General features: G+C 37.0%; 1 protein-coding gene across 9 annotated transcripts in view; it reads right to left on the reverse strand.

The window, feature by feature from the left end:
- CHD7 (chromodomain helicase DNA binding protein 7) overlaps positions 1-20,881 on the reverse strand; it is a 130,621-nt gene that overhangs the window by 9,896 nt on the left and 99,844 nt on the right. For all 9 annotated transcript variants that reach the window (XM_064652296.1, XM_064652238.1, XM_064652257.1 and 6 more), the window contains 15 exons: positions 18,277-18,453; positions 16,808-16,951; positions 15,204-15,459; positions 10,382-10,592; positions 9,646-9,841; positions 9,250-9,417; positions 8,402-8,581; positions 8,002-8,112; positions 7,710-7,915; positions 6,554-6,753; positions 5,791-5,950; positions 2,708-2,797; positions 2,007-2,110; positions 507-636; positions 155-227 (listed from right to left, as the gene is read on the reverse strand). In XM_064652296.1, the coding sequence (XP_064508366.1) occupies positions 155-227; positions 507-636; positions 2,007-2,110; positions 2,708-2,797; positions 5,791-5,950; positions 6,554-6,753; positions 7,710-7,915; positions 8,002-8,112; positions 8,402-8,581; positions 9,250-9,417; positions 9,646-9,841; positions 10,382-10,592; positions 15,204-15,459; positions 16,808-16,951; positions 18,277-18,453 (2,406 nt within the window). The remainder of the gene's footprint in view (positions 1-154; positions 228-506; positions 637-2,006; positions 2,111-2,707; positions 2,798-5,790; positions 5,951-6,553; positions 6,754-7,709; positions 7,916-8,001; positions 8,113-8,401; positions 8,582-9,249; positions 9,418-9,645; positions 9,842-10,381; positions 10,593-15,203; positions 15,460-16,807; positions 16,952-18,276; positions 18,454-20,881) is intronic.

Here is a 20,881-nt window from a genome sequence, read left to right on the forward strand (position 1 = left end):
AAAATATGTCATTTCTCAAGCAGAGCAGCAAACAATCTTTGTAAGGTGTGTTTATCTGGTAGCTCTCAAAGTTAAGAACTGCACATTAAAATAAATATGGAGAACCAGTTATAATTATATATATTTGTAAATACAGAAAGTTGGAAGTTCTTACATCAATTTCATCCTTGAAAGGAGTTCTGGTTGGCTTATATTCTGGATCTTCATCCTCTCTGTCAAATTCACCCCTATAAAATATTTAGACGAAATATTTTCAAGAAGTATACTGTTTTTGAGGGAGGCTGATTTTCTGGACAGAAGCAAAAAAGCTACAAATGCCACCAGTATGGTGTACCAAGCTACACATTTATATTTCATGCTCAACTGTGTAAACTACTCTATGTACTTTGAACATCATATGGTCACTTCATATCCTCAGGCAACATGTAAGTAAAATATGACATATGAACTCATGCCAACATATACAATGCCGATAAAGTTTATTAATTTTTTCATGTCCTCCTTACCCATCACCGCCATCTGCTAACATGTCTGTCCCTCTCTGCTCAGCAGCTATGGCCTTTGCATCAGGCATGCCAACCCGTTCCAGAAAGCACAGTGCTGGATCAGCTCTCATAGAATTGTACTTCTCATAACCTGCATGCAGAGTGGGAGACAAATGTTTTTTTAAAAGCTATGACCAACTGTGAGTAGAACAGGTTTAGGCACTAGAAGTACAACTTCCTGGATTCATTTATTTATTTTTAAATAAAACAAAGGAGCTGTCACCATGCTGCAAACAACAATCACTTCATTCACGTAGAGAAATTGTTCATATTGGTAAAATCCATCAGCACAGAATTATTTTCCCATCAATAACATTAATGAATGGAAGATAGTGAAGAAAGCATTGAATTTAATGTTGTTATAAGGTTAAGCAAAAACCTTTCACAAGCGAAAAACTTGAAGTTTCCTATATGACTTTTGCACTGGATCTCCACATTCAATAATTGCCTGTGGAAACACACAGATGTGAATGGAAACACACACATACACATTTTCTATAGCCCCAGCCCTGCTGGAACCCTCAATATAGGCTGAAAAAATGCTGTATACATGGGTTATACGTAAGGCCAACGAACCTGTCTTATTAGGTTTAGGATGATGCATGTCAGTAAGATGACACTGTTCCCTCTATGGTTTTCAAACTGCTGTTTGCTTTTTTACTGCCCAAGTTGACTAGATGGAAAATGGCAGATCCCAACAGTGCACTGCAGGAAAATGATTTTTAGACTAGACTTGCCTCAGCTGAGCCCACAACACAGAGCTGCTGTACATAGGCAGAACAGCACAATTCAATTAGGATTTGTACTACAACACACTGCTCCTAACTGCTGTAGAGCCTCAAGCCAAACTGTAATCATGAAAGGTTTTATAAGCCATCATTCTCCCCTTTAGTCAGGCTGGGCTGCTGAGAATACCTCTGCGACCTCCAGAGAATTGGGATTATAATCAGGAATCGCTCACTGTATATATCATGCCAGCTCTGCATCCCCAGCCTTTCAAAGTTAACAAGGCTGCATCCCACTCAAGGGAGCCGGGAGTTCTCAACACTGACATTTGTGAAATATTGCTTGGAACAAAGCCCAGGAGGCACTTGTACAGATTAATAGCAGAGGTTAAGCCCACCGTCCACTTTGACACTGGTTGGCAGAGTTAGCAAGTGAAGCAGTGCTGGAAGCAAAGTTTATGGAGATCTATCTTACTATTTGGCTATTATTTAAACAAATATGGCTTTGTTTTATTTACAGCCAAGAAAGTAATGTTTTCTTCTCAAATGTTCTGCAAACATTTAAAAACAGCATCTGATATTTACAGCTCATATTAGGTTTTTAATGCAGGCAAGAAAAAAAGGGAGATACAAGCCAACAGTTCTTTGGAACAATACTTGTTAATATTATGACTGAACCGTCCTACACACTGAAAGCTTTACAACTGAGTTTTGTTCAGAGTGAGACATCACTTACCGTGTTTAAAAACTCCAATTAAAAGGGATTTATCTGCCTCCTTATCCCACCAGTCTGCAGGAACTTCGGCATGGAATGGCTCAGGTATCCACACATCTACCTCACTGTGAAGACAGCATTATATACTTTCTCAAAGGTATTACTGGACAAAGATTTTAAAACAAAACAAGACAAAAACAAACAACAAAAAAATGGGGGAAAAACCAAAACCAAAACAAAAAACCAAAGCAAAACAAAAAAAATCTCCCAAGTGGTAAATATTAACTTTGAGGGGGGAAAAACACCCTGAAACCCAACACAGAAACTGAAATATCCCAAAAAATAATTAGGATGGTTAAACAAACAAACAAAAAACCAACCAACCAACCAAAAAACCCACAACAAAAAACCCCCAACATTAGGCTATTTTGGGAGTGGAATGGTTATCTAAATATGATTCATTTAAAGTCTTAGTATTTTTTTCATTTTTTAAATTGTGATAGAATAATCCCTCAATATTAGCAGACTTGTAAATCCACTTCTGTCATTTCCCACATTGTTTCCTCCCCCAAGAAAATTGCCCGCTGTGCTTGATAAAATAATAAGGCTGCTTGAGAACACAAATAAAGGGTGACAACCTTTAAACGTTGCATTATTAGAGTATGTGTACTTTATAAAAGCCAGTGTCATAAAGCAAAAAATAAACCTGCACTTGCACTAACCTTGAGTCAGCACCCTCTAAGATCTTGTCTGCTTGGTCCCCTATAACTTCTTGTCGTAGATAGTAGAGCATGCGGACACGCAGCAGGACCCTGGAGAGGAAGGCAGAGGGGGGAAAAAGTTCTTAACTTCAGGACTGTTTGCCAACAGTGGCTTTTGGCAGCTGCTGCTGTTCATCCATCATCCTGCCAAGGCTGATTAGCCATGCTGTATGGTAGGCTTGAAGCGTGACAGATGGTGGCACATAATCACCTCTGTGTGGTGCTTTCTGCTGGCTTCCAACAGGCCTGCCTGGCAACTGCTTACACTGCACAGAGAGGGACCCAGCTCAGCCCGGCCTCGGCGCATTTCATTTAGTTCTACCTAGTGCAGCTTGTGAAGTTTAGACACGTACTCTACCACTGCCTCTGAAGTATTGAAGCAAGTTTGTAAACAACTGAGCAGATGGCTTTCAGTAACTGTTCTGCTTCATTATCTCATAAAATTTCCTCAGCTGCTGCCTTAATACCATTTTTGGAAGCACATCAGAAGTTGTAGGAATAAACGAGATATAAAATCTGGTTTTACTACCTTACAATAAACCCTCAATATGGAATGTCAGGTTTTTCAGATTATACAACTTTTTGCTTCTGAGAATGGGGGAGAAAAATAATCCCCCATTTCCCTTGAGAGATATTAACTATTTTTACTCTTTATAGTTCAAACTGCTATTTAATTACCTATGCACAACTTAACTGCTACAAGGAAGTGAAAATCTTCATGGTTTATTTTTCCCCATTTCTGCAATACTACAGTCATTTGTGGAAGCACTGTCAGGTGTTGTGGTCACACTTGAAGCTGGCAGGAGAGAGAATGGCAGACTGGCTTTTCAAGGAGACTTGAAATGAGGTCATTTCTGTAGAAAAAGTATCTACCTGAAAATAATCCTGCTCTCCTATGTTTACCCAATTCAGGGCACCCCCTGCTGCCTAGTTCACGAAGTAAAACCAGTACTGGCTAAAATGGAGATTACTCAGCCTGCCCTCTCACTGTATTTAAATCCATCACGGCAACTGTCGAATTGCTGCTGCTCCTGGAATAGCAAGGGTGACCAGGGAAGCAGTAATCTGATCACCCACTTGCATGAAAAATTTAGACCACCACCAGTTTTGAGAGCTCCTCATTAGAGACCTGATGCAACTAGAGCAATACCCGGTTTCACACGTGTTACTCAATCAAACCTCGAAGAGGAGGGATTTGAATGAAGGTCATGTCTGCAATTCAAAGCATGTCAGACATGCTTCTTTTTGTACGCACGGTAACTGGGACCAGTAAGGTGTCCCTGCTCCCTGTGTGGCTATGTAAATAAGCTGTTGAGGGTCTCTATCATCTTAGTATGAAGCAATAACAGCTGTTACATCAAGCCAAAGAGGAGGAGCAGGAAATAAAACCCAAGATCAACCAAAAACCAGAGGCTCTTTGAATCTTTCAGGAGTCCTATGCATTAAACCAGCATACATGGTACACAAGAACAGGACATCAGTTCTTACAAAGCCGACTGCTACTGGTACCTTTGAAAGAAATTACTCAGATTATTAACTGGCTTCCACCTCTGTGTGATTTTACCTGTGCTAAACATGTGGCTTCTACAATTCACTTAGTCCTGGTGGATCTGGGAAGTGAAGGAAAAAGATAGCAACTGAAAACATTCTTGTACATTTACCAGTCTTCCCGATCCTTGTAACTGTATTATTAAAGAAGCAATATTTTAAAAAAATAATTTAAAGTCTGATCTGCAAACTGATATAACAAGTAATGAAGACATGTTACCTGAAAGATTATAATAATGTTCCAGGAAAGAATTTTATTACTTCTAGAGCAAGTGAAGTGTAATAACAGATCTGAGTAACAGTTTAGAAAAAAAAATAAATCACAAAAAGGTTTATTTGGAAGTGTGCTTGCTAACGGAATTCTATGAGTATCTGTTGTCATCAGCTGAGAATTAAACTTGGTTAGCATCTGGAAATGAGGTAATAAATCCCCTAAATGCCTTTCCTTCTTCACATCACACCCCCTATTGACAGCCCACAGGTACTTTTCAAATCAATAATTTCTTTCCAGTAAACAGCATCAATAAGACACAATACATATTCAAAACACAAAAGTAATGACAACCTTTCAGTAACACTGCATTACAGTTGTATGGTATATATACAACAGTGAGTAGAAATTTAAGAACAAAACCAAATGTCCCAAATACCAAAAGCAAACAACGACCCCTCAACTCTAAAATGAGGTATTTTTGGGACAAGGGTAGGTTCAGTGTCTATAATGGGTAATATAGTAGCAAAACTGAGATGGAGTCAAAGGAACCTGACATAAAAATAAGATATTACGAAACAAAAGCCAGAAAACAGGTAAGAGAGTCTTTCAAGACACATTCATGCAACAATTTAAAAAAATAAATATAATGATCTTTATCCCCAAAGGTTTCCAGTTTAGTAACATGTTAGAATTTCAGAAATCAAATCAGGACAAATCAATTCAGGTAAGAGAATTCAGTGAGAAATTTCATCTCAAAGAAGAAAAAAAAATAAATAATCTGTATAATGTGAAGAGCAAGAGAGGAAGGGAGAAAAAGAATGAAGAGAAAAGATATGCCCACATATAGGTGAACTGCTACGAGAAACTCTGGAAACTGGATATATGAGTTTAACATCTAAGGAAGAGAACCTTAAGGACATCAGCCTGAGAGACCCCACAAGAAGCGTAAGAAGCAAACAGCTTTTGTTTAAAGATAGCCAATTGTCAAGAGAAATAGACAGTCTTATGGTAAAAATAATAACTTCATCTGATTCCATTCTTACTTAGTAAGTAGACAACAATTTTCTTCAGAACTGTGCTGATCAGTCATAAAGAGCTTACAGAAGTATCCAGATATCTATTAAGATGATTATCACCAAATTAAAAAGTAATAATGGCCTTTACATCCTATTAAATGGTCCTGTGTTCTATTAAATATATCAAAATTAAGTTGCGGACTTTTCAGAAGCATGTAGTTAAAAAAAACACCAAACCTCTAAATGATACATTTATTGGTACTTACTTATTACAGTGATGTTTGAGATGTTTCCTATAGCTGTCTTCTTGAAATAATACATCTGGATTACAGGTTGTGAGCCAATCTGCATCTTGCAGCATTGGCTGTGAACTCTGGGCTTTTACTTTCTTCCCTTTCCTCCCTCTGGGCACTGGTGCAGACAGACCTAGATAAAACCCAAATATTTCTTACACAATCCGAATAGAAAAACTCTCACCCCAAACTACATTACAAACATACATTTAAAGCTAAGTATCACTGCTATTTTTAATTACTTTGTGGGCAACACAACCACCAAAAACTGAACAGCAACATAATTCAGTACAGAAAATTGCAAGTAACAAAATCAACCAAAACTTTCATGCAAATTTAGGTGTGAAGATTTCAAAAATTCAGAGTGCTAGCCAGAAAATGGTGTTATATAAATATTTCTTGTAAAAACTCTCATGAATCTGAATGGCTGTAAGGAAACAAGCTTTCTGATTTATGGCAATTTAAAAGATATTAACTCCAGCAGTAGGTGCCAGTTAAAACTTATACTAGAATATTTGTTTAAAACTGATTCAAGGAAAAGGACACTGCATTCTACAAAGTGTGTGAGGGAGACTTCCCCTTTAAGTACAGACCAAGTCAAAGCCCACCTTACTCATAAAATCTGACAAGATCCTACGACATGTCAGAATGGCTATAGTTTAAACTAAACACATAGCATGACTGAAGCAATTCTTTCCTATTTACTAGCATCATTATTTGATTGTGGTAGACATACCGGAATGATTAACCAAAGCTCGAGTTTGCCCATCTGCAGTCGGAGTGATCAGATCCCAGATGAAACTTTTGATATTTTCATCCCCTTTGTAATGATTAAGACAATACACCAAGATAGTCCGGCAGATGGTTTCCACATCTTGTTCTGTTAGCTGACGTTTATAGCGCCCGTGTGAGAGGATGTCAGTCCACCGACCCCAGCTATAAGAAAAATATGTTCAATACAACAGCCAGGGCACTGGTATTTTAATTTGTGACTTTCAATTTAACTCCTGGTACCAAGCAAGTTGGGACCTCCTGTGTTAGCACTAATGCGTTTTGCATTTGCAGATTACGTCAGGGAATTCAACCTCCAGCACCAAAGAGTTAAGAATGTTTATTTTACAGAACAGGCAATAAGTTCACTGCTCGTAAAGCTGCAATTGAACTACACTCAAAATAATAAAGTACATATATTTAACTCTAATGGTCCCAGTAAGCTACAAATAGGAAACTCAACCAATCCCTACAATCATGGGATTTGGAGAATCATTCCTAGTTTGATTCTGAAATCCATTATTAGCAATTGTTGTATTCTACTTCCTAAAATAAAGACAATCATTCTGAAGCCCAATGTGTCAGCAATCAAATATAGCTACCTGTTTGAAAAGAGATAAAATTCAAATTGACGCATTCAATGGGGAAAAATATAAAGTATAAAATTTAAGTGGTGCCAAAATACCAGAATCTGTGTTGAAAACCTCTAGATTGACTGTTGATTTCAGAACTACATTGTTCTTTATAAATACACTTTTATTACTCTCCTCAACACTTAGAAAACAGAGATTAGAACTCGATAACTCAAGAATATTTACGCTATGAGAAACCAGAAACAAGTATTCCATCATTGCAAAACTATTTAACATACCAGTGAGCTCACAGCCATCTGATAGACACTCAGATACTTTAAACTAAATAACACATATATAAACAACCTATATATATATAGCAACCAAAAAAAATCTCACTGGCATGTATACAGCATAATGAGGCAAACATTATACAGTAAGAGATGATGTGAATGAAGAGATGATGAAGAGAAGGATGAGTTATTTACTATATATAATTTCTGTATTTTCACATGTTTAGCCACAATCAGTATATTTGTACATCCTTACCCATAAACCAACAAGTTCTTCTCCACCCTGAAACATTCACTTCTTGCATAACCTTGTGATTTGTCCTGAGGTCTACGGGGCTTTGTGCTAGGCTTTTCTTCAGAATCGCTTTCCAAGTCTGAAAACTCCATCAGTTCATCCTCTTTGACTGCACTGTAGAGTCTGGTTTGCTTTCTCACTCTTGGTGTATCAATAACCAGGTTATTCTAAAATAAAAGTGAAAATGTAGAAATTTAGGAGAGGGGAAAAATCCTCAATTTAGTTGTACTAGGAACAATCATAAAGCTCTTACCCTTCCATTTAGAGCATCAATATCCAGCTCAGCTTTCTTCGCCCACTTCTGCCAAAAATTAGGGTCATCCAAAGAAATGTCTGTCCTGTTCCCAGATGCAACAAAACTAGCCTAATAAATGTGAAAACACATGCATTGGTTTCTTAACTACATGCTACAACAAATACCTATTATTCTCTAGCAAATACACTACTTAGAACTTATAAAATGGTAGCATCAAGAAAGAAAGAAGGTAAACCTGGAAAATATCGATGCTGGAAATACAGATTCCCAACATTTACAAGGAAAATACCTGAGACAAGTACAGTGAAAAAATAAATAGACACAGAAGGCAACTTAATACTACTTCCATCTATTCTGGTCACATTTTATTTATTTTCCTCTGAATTTCAATGCACACCTTTGCAAATGTTGAGCCTTTTCCTTCAGATTCAATAGTAATTGTGTGTGTTCGCCTTAAGAGAATCTGATCGATATCTTCTTCACAAAACTTAGACCCTTCATCTTCCTCATCCATCAGAGCACCATATGCCCCCTTTCGAAGAAGATCTTCAATTTCTTTTTTAGAAAGCTGTTGCACCTGTAACACATAAGAGAGGGGTTTTGTTTTTGGTTTTGGGGGTTTTTTTGACACCAGCCAATGTGTTCATTTGACAGCACAATCAGACTGATTGTCCTCTTATTTGGCAATTTAAGAAATGAAACTCTACAATAACGTGGTGTTGGTCAATTAAACATTCATGCTGAAATCACCTTTTAAAGAAGAATATAAACAACAAAATTCTCAGGGCGAAGTTATGCAAGTAGTTTAAACGACTTAATAATTCATTGTCACTGAATTCCTTAAGCTCTGATGACTGCTGAACTCCTCCTGGGAGCAGATTTAACTTACTAACCTGACAAAAAAGCTAAAGCAAAGAAAGTACAAAGCAAAAAGGCTACACCAGCAAAAGCTAACTAGAAGAACTCCATAAAGTGCCAGGATCAACACAATGTAAAGGGTGGAATGACAAGAACAGATCAGGATTGAGGGAACATGACTCCACCTGCCCCCTTTTGGCAATATGTGAGCCATTAGATAGGCTGAGTCAGTTCACGTATCCAATGCCCTTAATTAACCCTAATTTAAAATATATGCCGTAGTCCATCTGAAAACCACTGTCCCCCAGCTAAAATGCAAACAAGTAAGAAAAGTCTAACACATTCATAGCATTTGTTGACAGTGCACCTTAAAATATTAATTCTCACCCCATTTGTAGCATTTTCTCTTCCACTCATAGATTGTAGCACAGCCTTATCAAGGCCCAGCTTCAAGCTAGCTTTGTCAAACATTTCCCTTTCATAAGAATTCCTTGTTATCAATCTGTAAATTTTCACTGATTTGCTCTGCCCTATTCTGTGACATCGTGCTTGAGCCTGATGAAACAAAGGCAGATATTCAGTTACAGGTCACAAAAGGAAGAAAAACAAAATTAAAATAATCGACACAGAGAACTTACTTTAAAAGTTATTGTTTTCAATATAAATAATAATGTTTATGCTTTCAAGAGAGTGATAATGGATAATTTCTCTTGTAGATGAAGAAAATTTCACAGCAAAAAGGCAAAGAAAAATTTTCAATAAAATCATCTCTTGCGACATTACCTGGAGGTCATTTTGGGGGTTCCAGTCTGAATCAAAAATGATGCAGGTATCAGCAGCAGTAAGATTAATGCCCAAACCTCCTGCCCTTGTACACAGCAGGAAAACAAACCTATCAGAATCAGGTCTTGAAAACCTGTCAATAGCTGCCTGACGCAAGTTGCCTCTTACTCGGCCATCAATTCGCTCATATGGGTACCTGAAAAACAGATGCATTTTAGGGATTGCTTTACTGCAGCTGCATTCTTTCTTTAGAAAAATATGCAATTTTTAAAAAAATTGAAAAAAAAAAAAAAAAAAGAGTCATATGCTACCATAGGGTCAAAAGAACTCCAGTAAACTAAGTGACTGCTCCTGTATCCACTAACTTCATCAGTAAAAGACATCTTACTTTGTCTTCTGCTCTGCACCTTTTGGTAAAGAACAGACTTTCATTCTAAGAAATGAAATAAACATTTAGGTCTAAGATACAAAACTCTAGAGCCACCAAAACATTTAACTGAGCAGTACACTAAGAGGTTTAAAGCTCTCCATATGAAGTAATTTTGTATTTATTTGACAGAAAAATCTCAGTACTTGCAACTTACAGGTATGTTCCTTCCCTTCATCAAATCGCTACAGAAAATACTGTAGTGTTTGAATTTCATCCTTTCTCATTATGGATTACTCACATGTTAAATACTGTGGCCACTGAGGAAGGCACAGTTTATTTATAATTGTATTATATTGTTGCTCTCACCGTCTTTGAATGAGGTAGTCTTCCAGTATGTCCAAGCAGCGCACCATCTGGGAAAAGATAAGCACCCTGTGGCCACCAGCCTTCAGTTTTGGCAGCAGCTTGTCAATCAGTACTAGCTTGCCAGCAGCCTGGATCATTGCCTGGAGCTGAAAATCTGGAGAGTCGGCATTGTGTGTTTCTTTAAACTCTTCCAAAATTTTCTCTTCAGCACCTGCAAAGATTGGACAGCAATACATGAACACTGCAAAGGGTTTTATTAATAAACAATGAGCTCGCCTTCAATATAGAAACTGTAGGAATGTTTTAAGCACTATATGAATAAACATTTATAAAAAATATTAAGCTTAAATTTAAGACAAACATATACACAAATGCAGCATAAATAAAAAAGTAACTCTGAGAATTCATTCCTTTTTTTTTCCTCTTTTAAACAACAGTAAACTCTTTCCTAAATAAATTCATAGAATTATTGATGCACACAATTTAAGGAAAAAAATTACGAAAAAAATATTAAAAAACCCCCTATTTCAACCGATAAAATGATTTTTTTGTCCTTTTTAAAATGCAATATGAAAGAAAAAATATCCTATTTCTACAGGAAAATACAAGAAATACAAATACATGCCTATGCTTCCAAAATCAGCCTTAAACACCCACATGACCAGAATCTGATCCTTCCATTATTAATTATAGAATCAAAATCCAAACAATGAAAAAACTAATTGGGGGAAAGCAGCTCTGAAATTATTAGTTTACCTTCTATTTAGCTTTTTTCTCACTGAATGTATTTTTTGTATTCAGTTTGATAAAGCTATCCAACATATATATTCTTTCCAGCATTAGTAAGTTCTTTCTTGCCACTCAATTTGCCTATGAATGATACACAGAGCAGCATCTATTTCCTTGTTCTGTGCACTACCACAAGACCATGTTCAAGCTTTCTCTTCAACCTCTCCTATGCTTTTATTGCATTTTTTATGTCATTTCTACAAACAGTGGACAGTTTCAAGAATTATCAGATTGCTATTCTTGGCTAAGTAAAAGGTTAAGAACCTTCATTCTAAGCTTATTTCATATCCAAATAAACCCTTTTTTGGAACCATCTTTTTCAGTCCCTCTGCTTTTTATTTTTTTTTTTAAACAAACTGTAGTTTATAAAGTATTTATAGTTTTTATAATATTCAGCTTCAATTCTTCTTTTGAATAGCACAAGGAAAGCTGGGAGGGCTGGAGGAGGGGGGAAGAACAGCTTACTGCCAGGCTTCTGCTGAGCATCTCTCTCTCTCATATCCCAGTTCTAAGTAGACGCCTGTAAACAAACACGGAAACGCACCCTCCCTGTGTGATCGCTGGTTCAGTGCCTGCTGTAATGCGGTGCCCTAACTGGATACCACCCTGAGCAGGCTGACTGACAGCTTCCTGCTACTCCACACACTTGAATTACTCGCTTTTACAGAATGTGAAGGACTCAGTGTGACCACATTTGAAGATAGTTCTACATCCACGGATTTTCCATATTAGGATTCCCTGTTCCAAGTGCCACTCATCCTCATGGGTTGTACATAATTAAAATAAGCCCATATGAAAATTGTGTAATCAGACGCTTAAAGTTCCCCTCAATTTTATCACTTCCCATCTTGTAAAATGGTCAGAAATCTCCAATTCTGTACTGAACTTCAGCAATTTCAGGATACAGTAGACTGTCAAGTAGTTCATACACAGTAACTTCAATGATCTTTCCCAGTTACATCAATCATTTCTTATTCAATTGTGATATCCGAATTTAAGTTTACTACTGTGAAGCAAACCAATATGCAAACACCATCTGCAAAAGCAAACCACCTAAGCCAAGCATACCACAACAAACCCCCAAACTGTTCTAATGAACAGTAAATTTACAGCAGAGCTTGGTTTCAGCAAGACCCACATCCAAACCAGACCATGACCCCAAAAACCTGCTCTTTCAAGAACTCTGTCCTAGCTAAACCCCATAAATGACCATCCTGTCTTTTTAATTACTACTTCAATTGCAATTAAGTCATGTACACTGAGCATCCTGTTACCCAAAAGTTACTTGATGCAGTACGTGCGGGCCTGTAACAACAGTTCCTATCCTGGTTGATTTTTAGTAGGGGATAAAAGGAAGGTATTTGAATGTGTGTCTAGGTTTGGTCCATTAGGGAAATCAAATCCTCACTTCCATTCCTAATTATGAGAGGCTTCCAGGGCTCAAGAGAGCAAAACAAACAGAGTAAGGAACCCTTCCAGTGTTCAACGCTGTAAGATGTGTAAGTACAGAAGCATTCCCCACTGCTGGCTCTTGGAGACAGAGAAAGAGGAATGATGTATAAATACTTGGGAATGGTTGCTATGGAGAAAACAAGGAGTCCAGCTCTAAGAAAAATGACAGACAGTGATTTGCCCAAGTTGGTTGGAGAATACACAAAATGTAGTAACTACCTCTAGAAGTCTACTCACAGTCTCAGCAGACCACAGAACACATCTATCAATCAAAAAACAAACAAAAAAGCCACTCTACATTCAAATCCTACCCTACTACTTCCATCACATAACCTTAACTGAAGAATCTACAGAAGACTTGCTTGCAACTCTTATGCAAAACAAAACGTACAGTGTTCTATTTGGATATTCAAATACACATGCAATACTGCTTGCTCACAAAACCTGCAACCTTGTAAGAAAGGAAGAAAGATTCAGCAAAACTTTAAAAAACCATTTAAGTCTCAGGAACAGAACTTGCTACTGCAACAAATCATTCATCAGAACAATATGCAGCCGTAAGTACTAGCACAGCAAGACTTCTTAAGAGAAATACATAATAATAACAACAATAATATTAATAATGCTAATAATAATAAGAATAAACTTGTGTCATCACACTAAGTACCAAGATGTTGATTTAAAGTCAATAAAATAAAACCTCGGGTTTGGACAACTATAGGATTTATTTTCTGTCCTAGAACTACAAAGGACGTATTTGTTGAGTTCCATCTCCACGCTAATAACAGTTGATTTATTTCTTTTTTCTCTCAAATCTGAAGGCTTGACCCACCTGCCATGTTGCTAAGTGAGACCAAGCATGTCCAAAGGTTCAAAAATCACAAAAGTGTTATAAAGGCCAATGCATTCAAGAGACAAACACCCCCCCTTTTATTAGGGTAAAGATACAGTCATAAAAAAATATTTGAAATTTTCTAAATAACCACCTGGACTTCAGCAGTTCCTAAATGACATTAAATGATATAAGCCTTCTGAGGAAAAAAGATCACTGCTGTAGGCAACACTGCAAGCACTACTGATAAACTCTATTTGACAAAACAAACTAGCAGCAAAATATTCAGTTTATTTCTTTTAGCAAACAAGAAATAAGAAAAAATAATGGTAAGGTTAGAACTATCTGAATGCCAAGAAGCATCAGGTTCAGAAGCTCATAACTTGAACATCCTAAACTATTTTCTGATGAAGTCATTCATATAATGGATTAATGTAAAACAAACAAACAAACAAACAAAAAGAACAAAATATCCCCAACAAACCCTGCACCAGAACCACAAGGCTACTTTACTTGAATGCTCATATGAGTTTAGAAACTGAGCAGCCACCAGCATGGCTGAGTTAAGCATTCTGGGGTAACCCTGTGTCATATCTTTGGAATAACTACTTGTGCATGAAATATAACTAGATGTAATTTCATGAATCAGTTTAAGCATTCCCCCCACCCCCACTGAAACAAAAAATGTCAAGGAAAAAACTTAAGTACTGAAATATGGAAGTCATACAATTAAAAAAACTGAAATCACATATGGCTCTCAAAGTCTTCAATCAACAGTCTCAAACAAACAGTCTTCCATCATAAAGCTTATAACCAGCATTAAACCAACCATAACATAAACCATATACAGTAAGGAAGAGGAGCTGGGAAACAAGAAATTAGCAGAATGCAAGCCTGTACAGAGGCTTGTGTTACAACCTCAAAGGGAAGAACTGACCAACATGTACAAGTTCAGCATACTTCAGACAGCTATAGCTGGCAGGTTCATCATCGGGTTGGTCACTGGAACAGGCTCCCCAGAGAAGCAGTCACAGCACCACAAGTCAGAGTTCAAGGACCATCTGGATGACACTAAGCCATATGATACAATTTTACATAGCCCTGTGAGGTGTAGGGAGTTGGACTCAAGAACCTCTATGGGTTCTTTTCAACTTAAAATATTCTGTGATTCTACAGTACTTGTCAAGGGTAATCCTGATCTAAAACCAATAGCATCACACCAAAAAGCAACCTTTAAAACCTAAGATGACATTCATACTAATCTTTTTCTTACTAGTTATATTAAGAAAATGAGCTGATAACATGTGGCTATAAAAGGAGGCCTGATCATGATTTCTTACCCTGCAACTTTTATTTAGAAATTTTAAGTCACTATCTAATAATGTTCTACATCAAGAAATTAAGCAGCAGCTAACTACAACTCTGAATAAAAAATTTGCCATATTCATGCCAGCATCCAACAACCCACATGATAACTGAAGTCTTGTTTGTCAGAAATAACAGAAAGAAAACTTGATAATACCAACACTAACTTTGTCAGGGCTAGGAAGCCGTGGAAAAAAGCACAGATGTCTGCAAAAGCAGTGCTGTCCTGGCTAGCACATATCCATACCTATGAAACCTAAAAGGCTATCTCACTTTTCTACTTAAAATACATAAATAAACAAAAAGACACACTGGAATAGAATTTGTACCTACTAAATATCCTTAAAACCATTTTTCAAATGAGGAGAAAAACAGGAGGCCTACCATTAATAAGGTATGGATGATTGCAGCATTTTCTTAGTTCCATCATAGTGTTTAAAAGATTAGGTACATTTGCCTGACCTCCACCCTTGGAAAGAAATGTGAAATTCTTTTCAAGAATAGCACGATAGTATTTCTTCTGAATATTTGTCAGCTCAACTTCAATGATTGTTTCCTCTTTGGGGGCCAGGTTCTTTTCTACATCCTCCTTGAGACGTCTCAGCATCATCGGCTTCAAAATAGCTTGGAGTTTTTGCACCTGGAAAACAGATGTTTAATAAATAACTGAATTAAAACTGCAAGGCTTCAAATATTCATTTTTCAATTTCCTTAATTCTAAAATCCTTGTTTCCTACCTCAAATCCCAAGTAGAGAGCATTTGTAAAAAAATCTTTCCTCAATGGCCTAGAGATTGAGTTCTCATTAACTCAGCGACATACACATTTCTAAAGTCAATGTTTAGTGTGTAGCCCTTCTGTTTAGTGATGTCTGTTATTAATAAGACCTCAGAACTATCTTTCTAGACAAGGACAGTACTGCACACAAGTCATGTAGAGCTAACCCTGAGTACAGCTATATAGGCAAATCTAACTTTTTGTGTTCACTTCTAATCACTAAACAGTGATTAATGCTATTTTCCCCCTTCAGAGATCTGCTTCTAATTATCTTCTTATTTCCCTAGTTTTGACATTCACTTAAGTAGAAAACTATTTAGGCCTGGTCTAAAAATGAAAACATTTTAGCTTTAAGACTCATAATTTTTAGTGTCTCCAGGTTTTGTGGCATATACTTTAAAATACATCCTAAAGAGTGGAAGGGGGAAAGAAGAAAATGCCCATTTTCCTCAAAAAAAAACCAAAAAAAAACAAAAAAAAAAAAACCAAAAAAAACTAAGTTACTTCAAATTTTTGTAATTCAAGCAGACGAAAAGTTAAGAGATATCAGAAATCAAATTTTCAGACAAAGAGAACAAAACTGCACACAACAATGCATGCATAGGTTGCAAACAGCCAAATGAAGATGCCATGTTTCAGTTAACTGCTAATGTTAAGGTGATTTGGCTTTTTAAAAAAAATTTCATACTTGCATGGAAACATTTTACATTTCCAATACAAAACATGCTGCACTGTATATTGATTTAAGCATCTCTTATTGGACAGCTTGAGAAATCTGTTTCTGAGTCAAAAAACCCTCTCCCTCCATTTGCTGAACTGGGTTTCAAGTATGTTTCTGTTTGCACAGAATCATTGAGAAAACTCTCAGATGTTAATTCCACAGAAGTTACAGAGGACACTGATGCTGATACTTAAGGAAGAATGTCAACTGACAAGTTAATTCTCTTAGAAGTATTTTTATCCAGAAAGCATTACAAGACACACGACCCCTATTTTTAAACACTACATTTTAACAAAGGGAAGTAACTTTTGGTCAAAAAGCAAAAAACTTAACAAAATGAAAACAAACAAAAACATAGGGATAAACCCACCGTGGTCTTCCAATGAGCAAATAAGTATTATTTGCAAAAACAAGTAATGAAGTTCAGATGTAATTAGATGGATAAATTCGCAATATCTAAACAGAAAAGTAAGTGTGCAAGATAAGTTTACCTGCTCTTCGGTTTTAAGATCCCCAAATTCTTGCATGAATGTGGTTTCTGATGGGAAGCGACCTGGTTCCAAGAAGTGAAGCAAGCTAAATAGCTCTTCTACTGTATTTTGCAAAGGGGTTCCAGTAAGCAGCACTTTATGCTCCTGAAAGGTTAAGAAATAGCTGCCTAAGAATTCATCTCAATTAATTTTCAATGGAAAAATACACAAAATTCCTTCCTCTCATCACCATATGTCTGTCTTATCTTTGCTTCCTTTCCCCTCCCCCAGCTACTTACATAAAACTCTTTTCAAGACATTTCTAACTGGTACTCTGGCCTCCCTTCAGCGATAGCTCAGAAAAATACTTCACAACTTAAGCACCTCCAGAAGTCCTCCAAGACACAAGAAGAGATTTTACTGATCCAGACCACCCCAGCTCTTTCACAAGTACAATGAACTTTAAATGGCAAAATTAGAGCTGAACATATACCATCACTTCCAGTAAAAATCCACCGATTTACCACACATCCATCCAATAGACCTCAGGGCATTAATCTCCCCAGAGCAGGTGTAAGTTTCCAACACAGTAAACCTGAAGCAGAGTTCTACTGTCCTACTAAATGTTACAGAGCATGAGATGGGCAGAGACTCGTAAGAGTTACATATTGCTTTAGAGGAGGAGCACAGAGAGATTAAGCAACTAGCCCACAGTCTAACATGAATTTCGAAGTATAACAAGAACCCATGTGAGAAGTCCCATATCTCTATCTATTGCCACTACTATAAGTTCAGCTTTCCTCTACTAGCAACAGTAATAAGGACAATAAATTGTATACAGCATTTTTACAAACTTAGTTATTAACAGAGCATGTCTGCATTCTCCTCACATTTTAAAAGAATCTTCTGACCATAAAAAAATAATTATTGTGCCCTTTAAATGGTAAATACCTTTGCACTATCTTATTTTTCTCTGTGTGCTTAATACACCTATTTTGTATACATATTACATAATTATGTAACATCAGAAACAAACTTACTTTTCCCTTCCTTAGTCACTCTGAAAGAACATCCTTATGGCCACACAACAAATTAACATTAGAGCTGATATTAATGCACAGCAGTTTAACTCTCATGGCTGAATTTGGTCTCCCGACCACATTATACTTTTAAATAAATGTCTGCGTAAAGAAGTGACTATGGGTTAAGTCACACGAAAGGACAGAAAGGAAAGAACAAATTTATCTTGGTTCTCTTAAAAGAATCCACATAATTCTAGGTCTAAATCAATGAAAAAACTTATTAAGCACCAGCACTCCAAAACTGAAGGTATGCATATGCTTCCAGGTATTTTACAGACTTTCTCATCTGCTTTCCTTCACCTCACTCTTCCTAACACTTGATGATTTACTTCAGAGGAAAACCTTTTATTTTACTTCCAGATTAAATCATAAATCAGAAGTTATAAAAATACATATGTTTGCACTGACCAGGTCCATCATCTTTAGTCCTTCCAAAAGCTTACAGTTCCTGTTTTTCAGCCTGTGGGCCTCATCAATGACCACGCAACGCCATGGAATGTTACGCAGCTCTGGGCAGTCAGTCAAGATCATTTCAAATGTTGTGATAATGGCATGGAACTTGTAGGACCCCTTTATCACACGACCCTAAAAAGAACAGCAAACATTAAAAGTAAACTCCCTAGCAAAGAAAGGAAGTAATTTGTTTCATCTTCAAAATTTTTGTTTAAAAATACAGAACAGTACAATGAGCAAATTGTTCATTTAAAGTAAATTAAATCATTATTGCTGATTAAACGAGGGAATACAAATGCGTAAGTTTGCTGCTGGCTTCATGATAGGTGTTTTTAATCCTGTAAAAAGGCCCACAGAACTACTGCACATTCATTGCAAAGAAGTTATACAAGTATTTCAGCTGTAATTCATATGGATTATACTAATGCCTTGAGGCATTAATGTATTGCTGCAATATTCAAACAAGATTTTCAGATTTTGCCAAGAGAATTCTTTTTTTTCTTTAAAATCAAAGGTATGTGAAGGTCCTCCCAGACAATCCAAATAGGGCAGAAGTGCACTAAGGTTTCCTTTTTATGGCTATTTGAATATTGTGCTCTCCAGTAAATTTTTTCCTGGTAGACACTCAGTATTCAAAACACCTCTAATTCATAGAACAGCTTGGGTTGGAAGGGACCTGAAAGACAATCTAGTTCCAAACCCCCTGCCATAAGCCCCAACACTTTCTACTTCATCAGTTTGCTCAAAGTTCCATCCAACATAGCCTTGAACAATTCCAGGGATGGGGCATCCACAACAACTCTAGTAAACAGCTTTGAAAGAAGCAAACATTTGAACTCTTAAATGGAGAATGCACACAATTCCATAATATTTTTGTATATCTGTATTAAGCAAAGTTTAACAGGACAATTAACTTGATGTCTGGCACCATATTCATTATCATTCATTAAGAGTCTTGTTTTCAGCACTTATACAAAGAGCCTTTGCAAAAAACCCAGCCTGAATAAACTTTACTTATGAACATGTAATGAGCATCTTTCTGATATTATGCTATGCTCCTTCCCAATGCTGTTCAAAGAAAAATGCAGTTTGGTATCTCTGATGTCACTTGATCTGTGCAGAAAAACTGTCTCTCTAAGGATGGGCCTCACACAAGTTCAAAGCCATCCTATGTTTTCAAAGCAGGACTATGTCAGGGGTTGTATATTGAATACATTTCAAAAGAAAGAGATATTTTACAGTAAGGTGACCATTTCTTCCTCTGGACCTGTGCAAGACTGAATCCTTTTATAAGTGACCTGCATATAACCCTTTCCAAACCTTAAGAGATCAGAACTGGCTACTGATTGAATAAAATGATTGGAAACCTGATATCCTGAACTCAGCATTATATCTGCCTTCTTGTACCAAGAACATTTCAGAGGGAGTAATGACCTGCTCAACTATGCTTTCTCATGGCATAGTCCAGAAACATTTATCTTCTTAGAGACAGAAAAAGTTGCTACTTAACAAACAGCAGATGAAGATATACTAAGTGGGCAGCTTTGAAAGCCAGCAAATTGAAATGCTGTAACCTTTTCATGAGCCAAGTAAACTTCTATCACAAACAAGTCAACTCTTTCAGAGAGCTCTGTCATTAGCTCTGTTTGGCATACATAGTTTTCCTGATCTTAAAACAGAGCTCCTTCTAAGAAGTAGAACACTTTAGAAAAGCAAGTGTTTTATTTGATATTCCACCCAGGGAAGGCCCCCTAGAAGGATTTTTCAGTTATATTGCTCAAGAACACCAGAATAGACTTCTCTATGAGAATCTCACAAGCAGAATGTCTCTGGTAATACCATAACCTTACTGCTGAAGTCACACCACTGCAGAAACTTATTTTGTCATCAACAACTCTCTAGCATTTCACAACAACTTGACTCTGGTAACTGGTGTTGACTCTGAAAACCCACACTACTGCAGATGGGTAGGTGCTTTATATGCATGCTGTCTCTTGTTACAGCCCTTCAAAGCCACTCAGACTTTCTCAATGTTCAGTTGTCTTTTTGAGAAACAGCTCAGCTTGAGAGGCTTCTTTTCACATTAAGACCTAAAAAGCCAAAGATGCTGATGTCTTGGTTGATATGTTTGGCAAGGGAACTAGAAATGAAACTGGCAAATCCTGTCTTCTTTCTCTCCCTTCTTGTCTCCCATCGTACACCCAATGATGATACTTCAGAGAATGCCAGACTGAACACTACATGGGGACTATTTTGTCAGAATACGAAGAGACTTTCCCCCCCATAATTCAGTTTCTAACATGCGTTTCACAGCTGACACCATCTTACAAAGAATGGAACACAGAAGGTGACACATCTAAGCTAGCTGCCACCAAAAGGATGAGTTCACTCCCTTTCTCCTTTATCTGCAAATGTAGCAATTGTCTGAATCTCCTCTTAAGCCAGTTCAGGGAGCAAAGCTAGCAGAAAATGATTCATTTTCTCATTGCCATGAGTGCTTTGTCATTACTCGCTATGGGGTTAAATGACTGCCACGCTCACTGCAAGAGGCGAGTTAAGA

The sequence above is a fragment of the Pseudopipra pipra genome, chromosome 1, assembly GCF_036250125.1.
Source record: "Pseudopipra pipra isolate bDixPip1 chromosome 1, bDixPip1.hap1, whole genome shotgun sequence".
Lineage (NCBI taxonomy): Eukaryota > Metazoa > Chordata > Aves > Passeriformes > Pipridae > Pseudopipra > Pseudopipra pipra.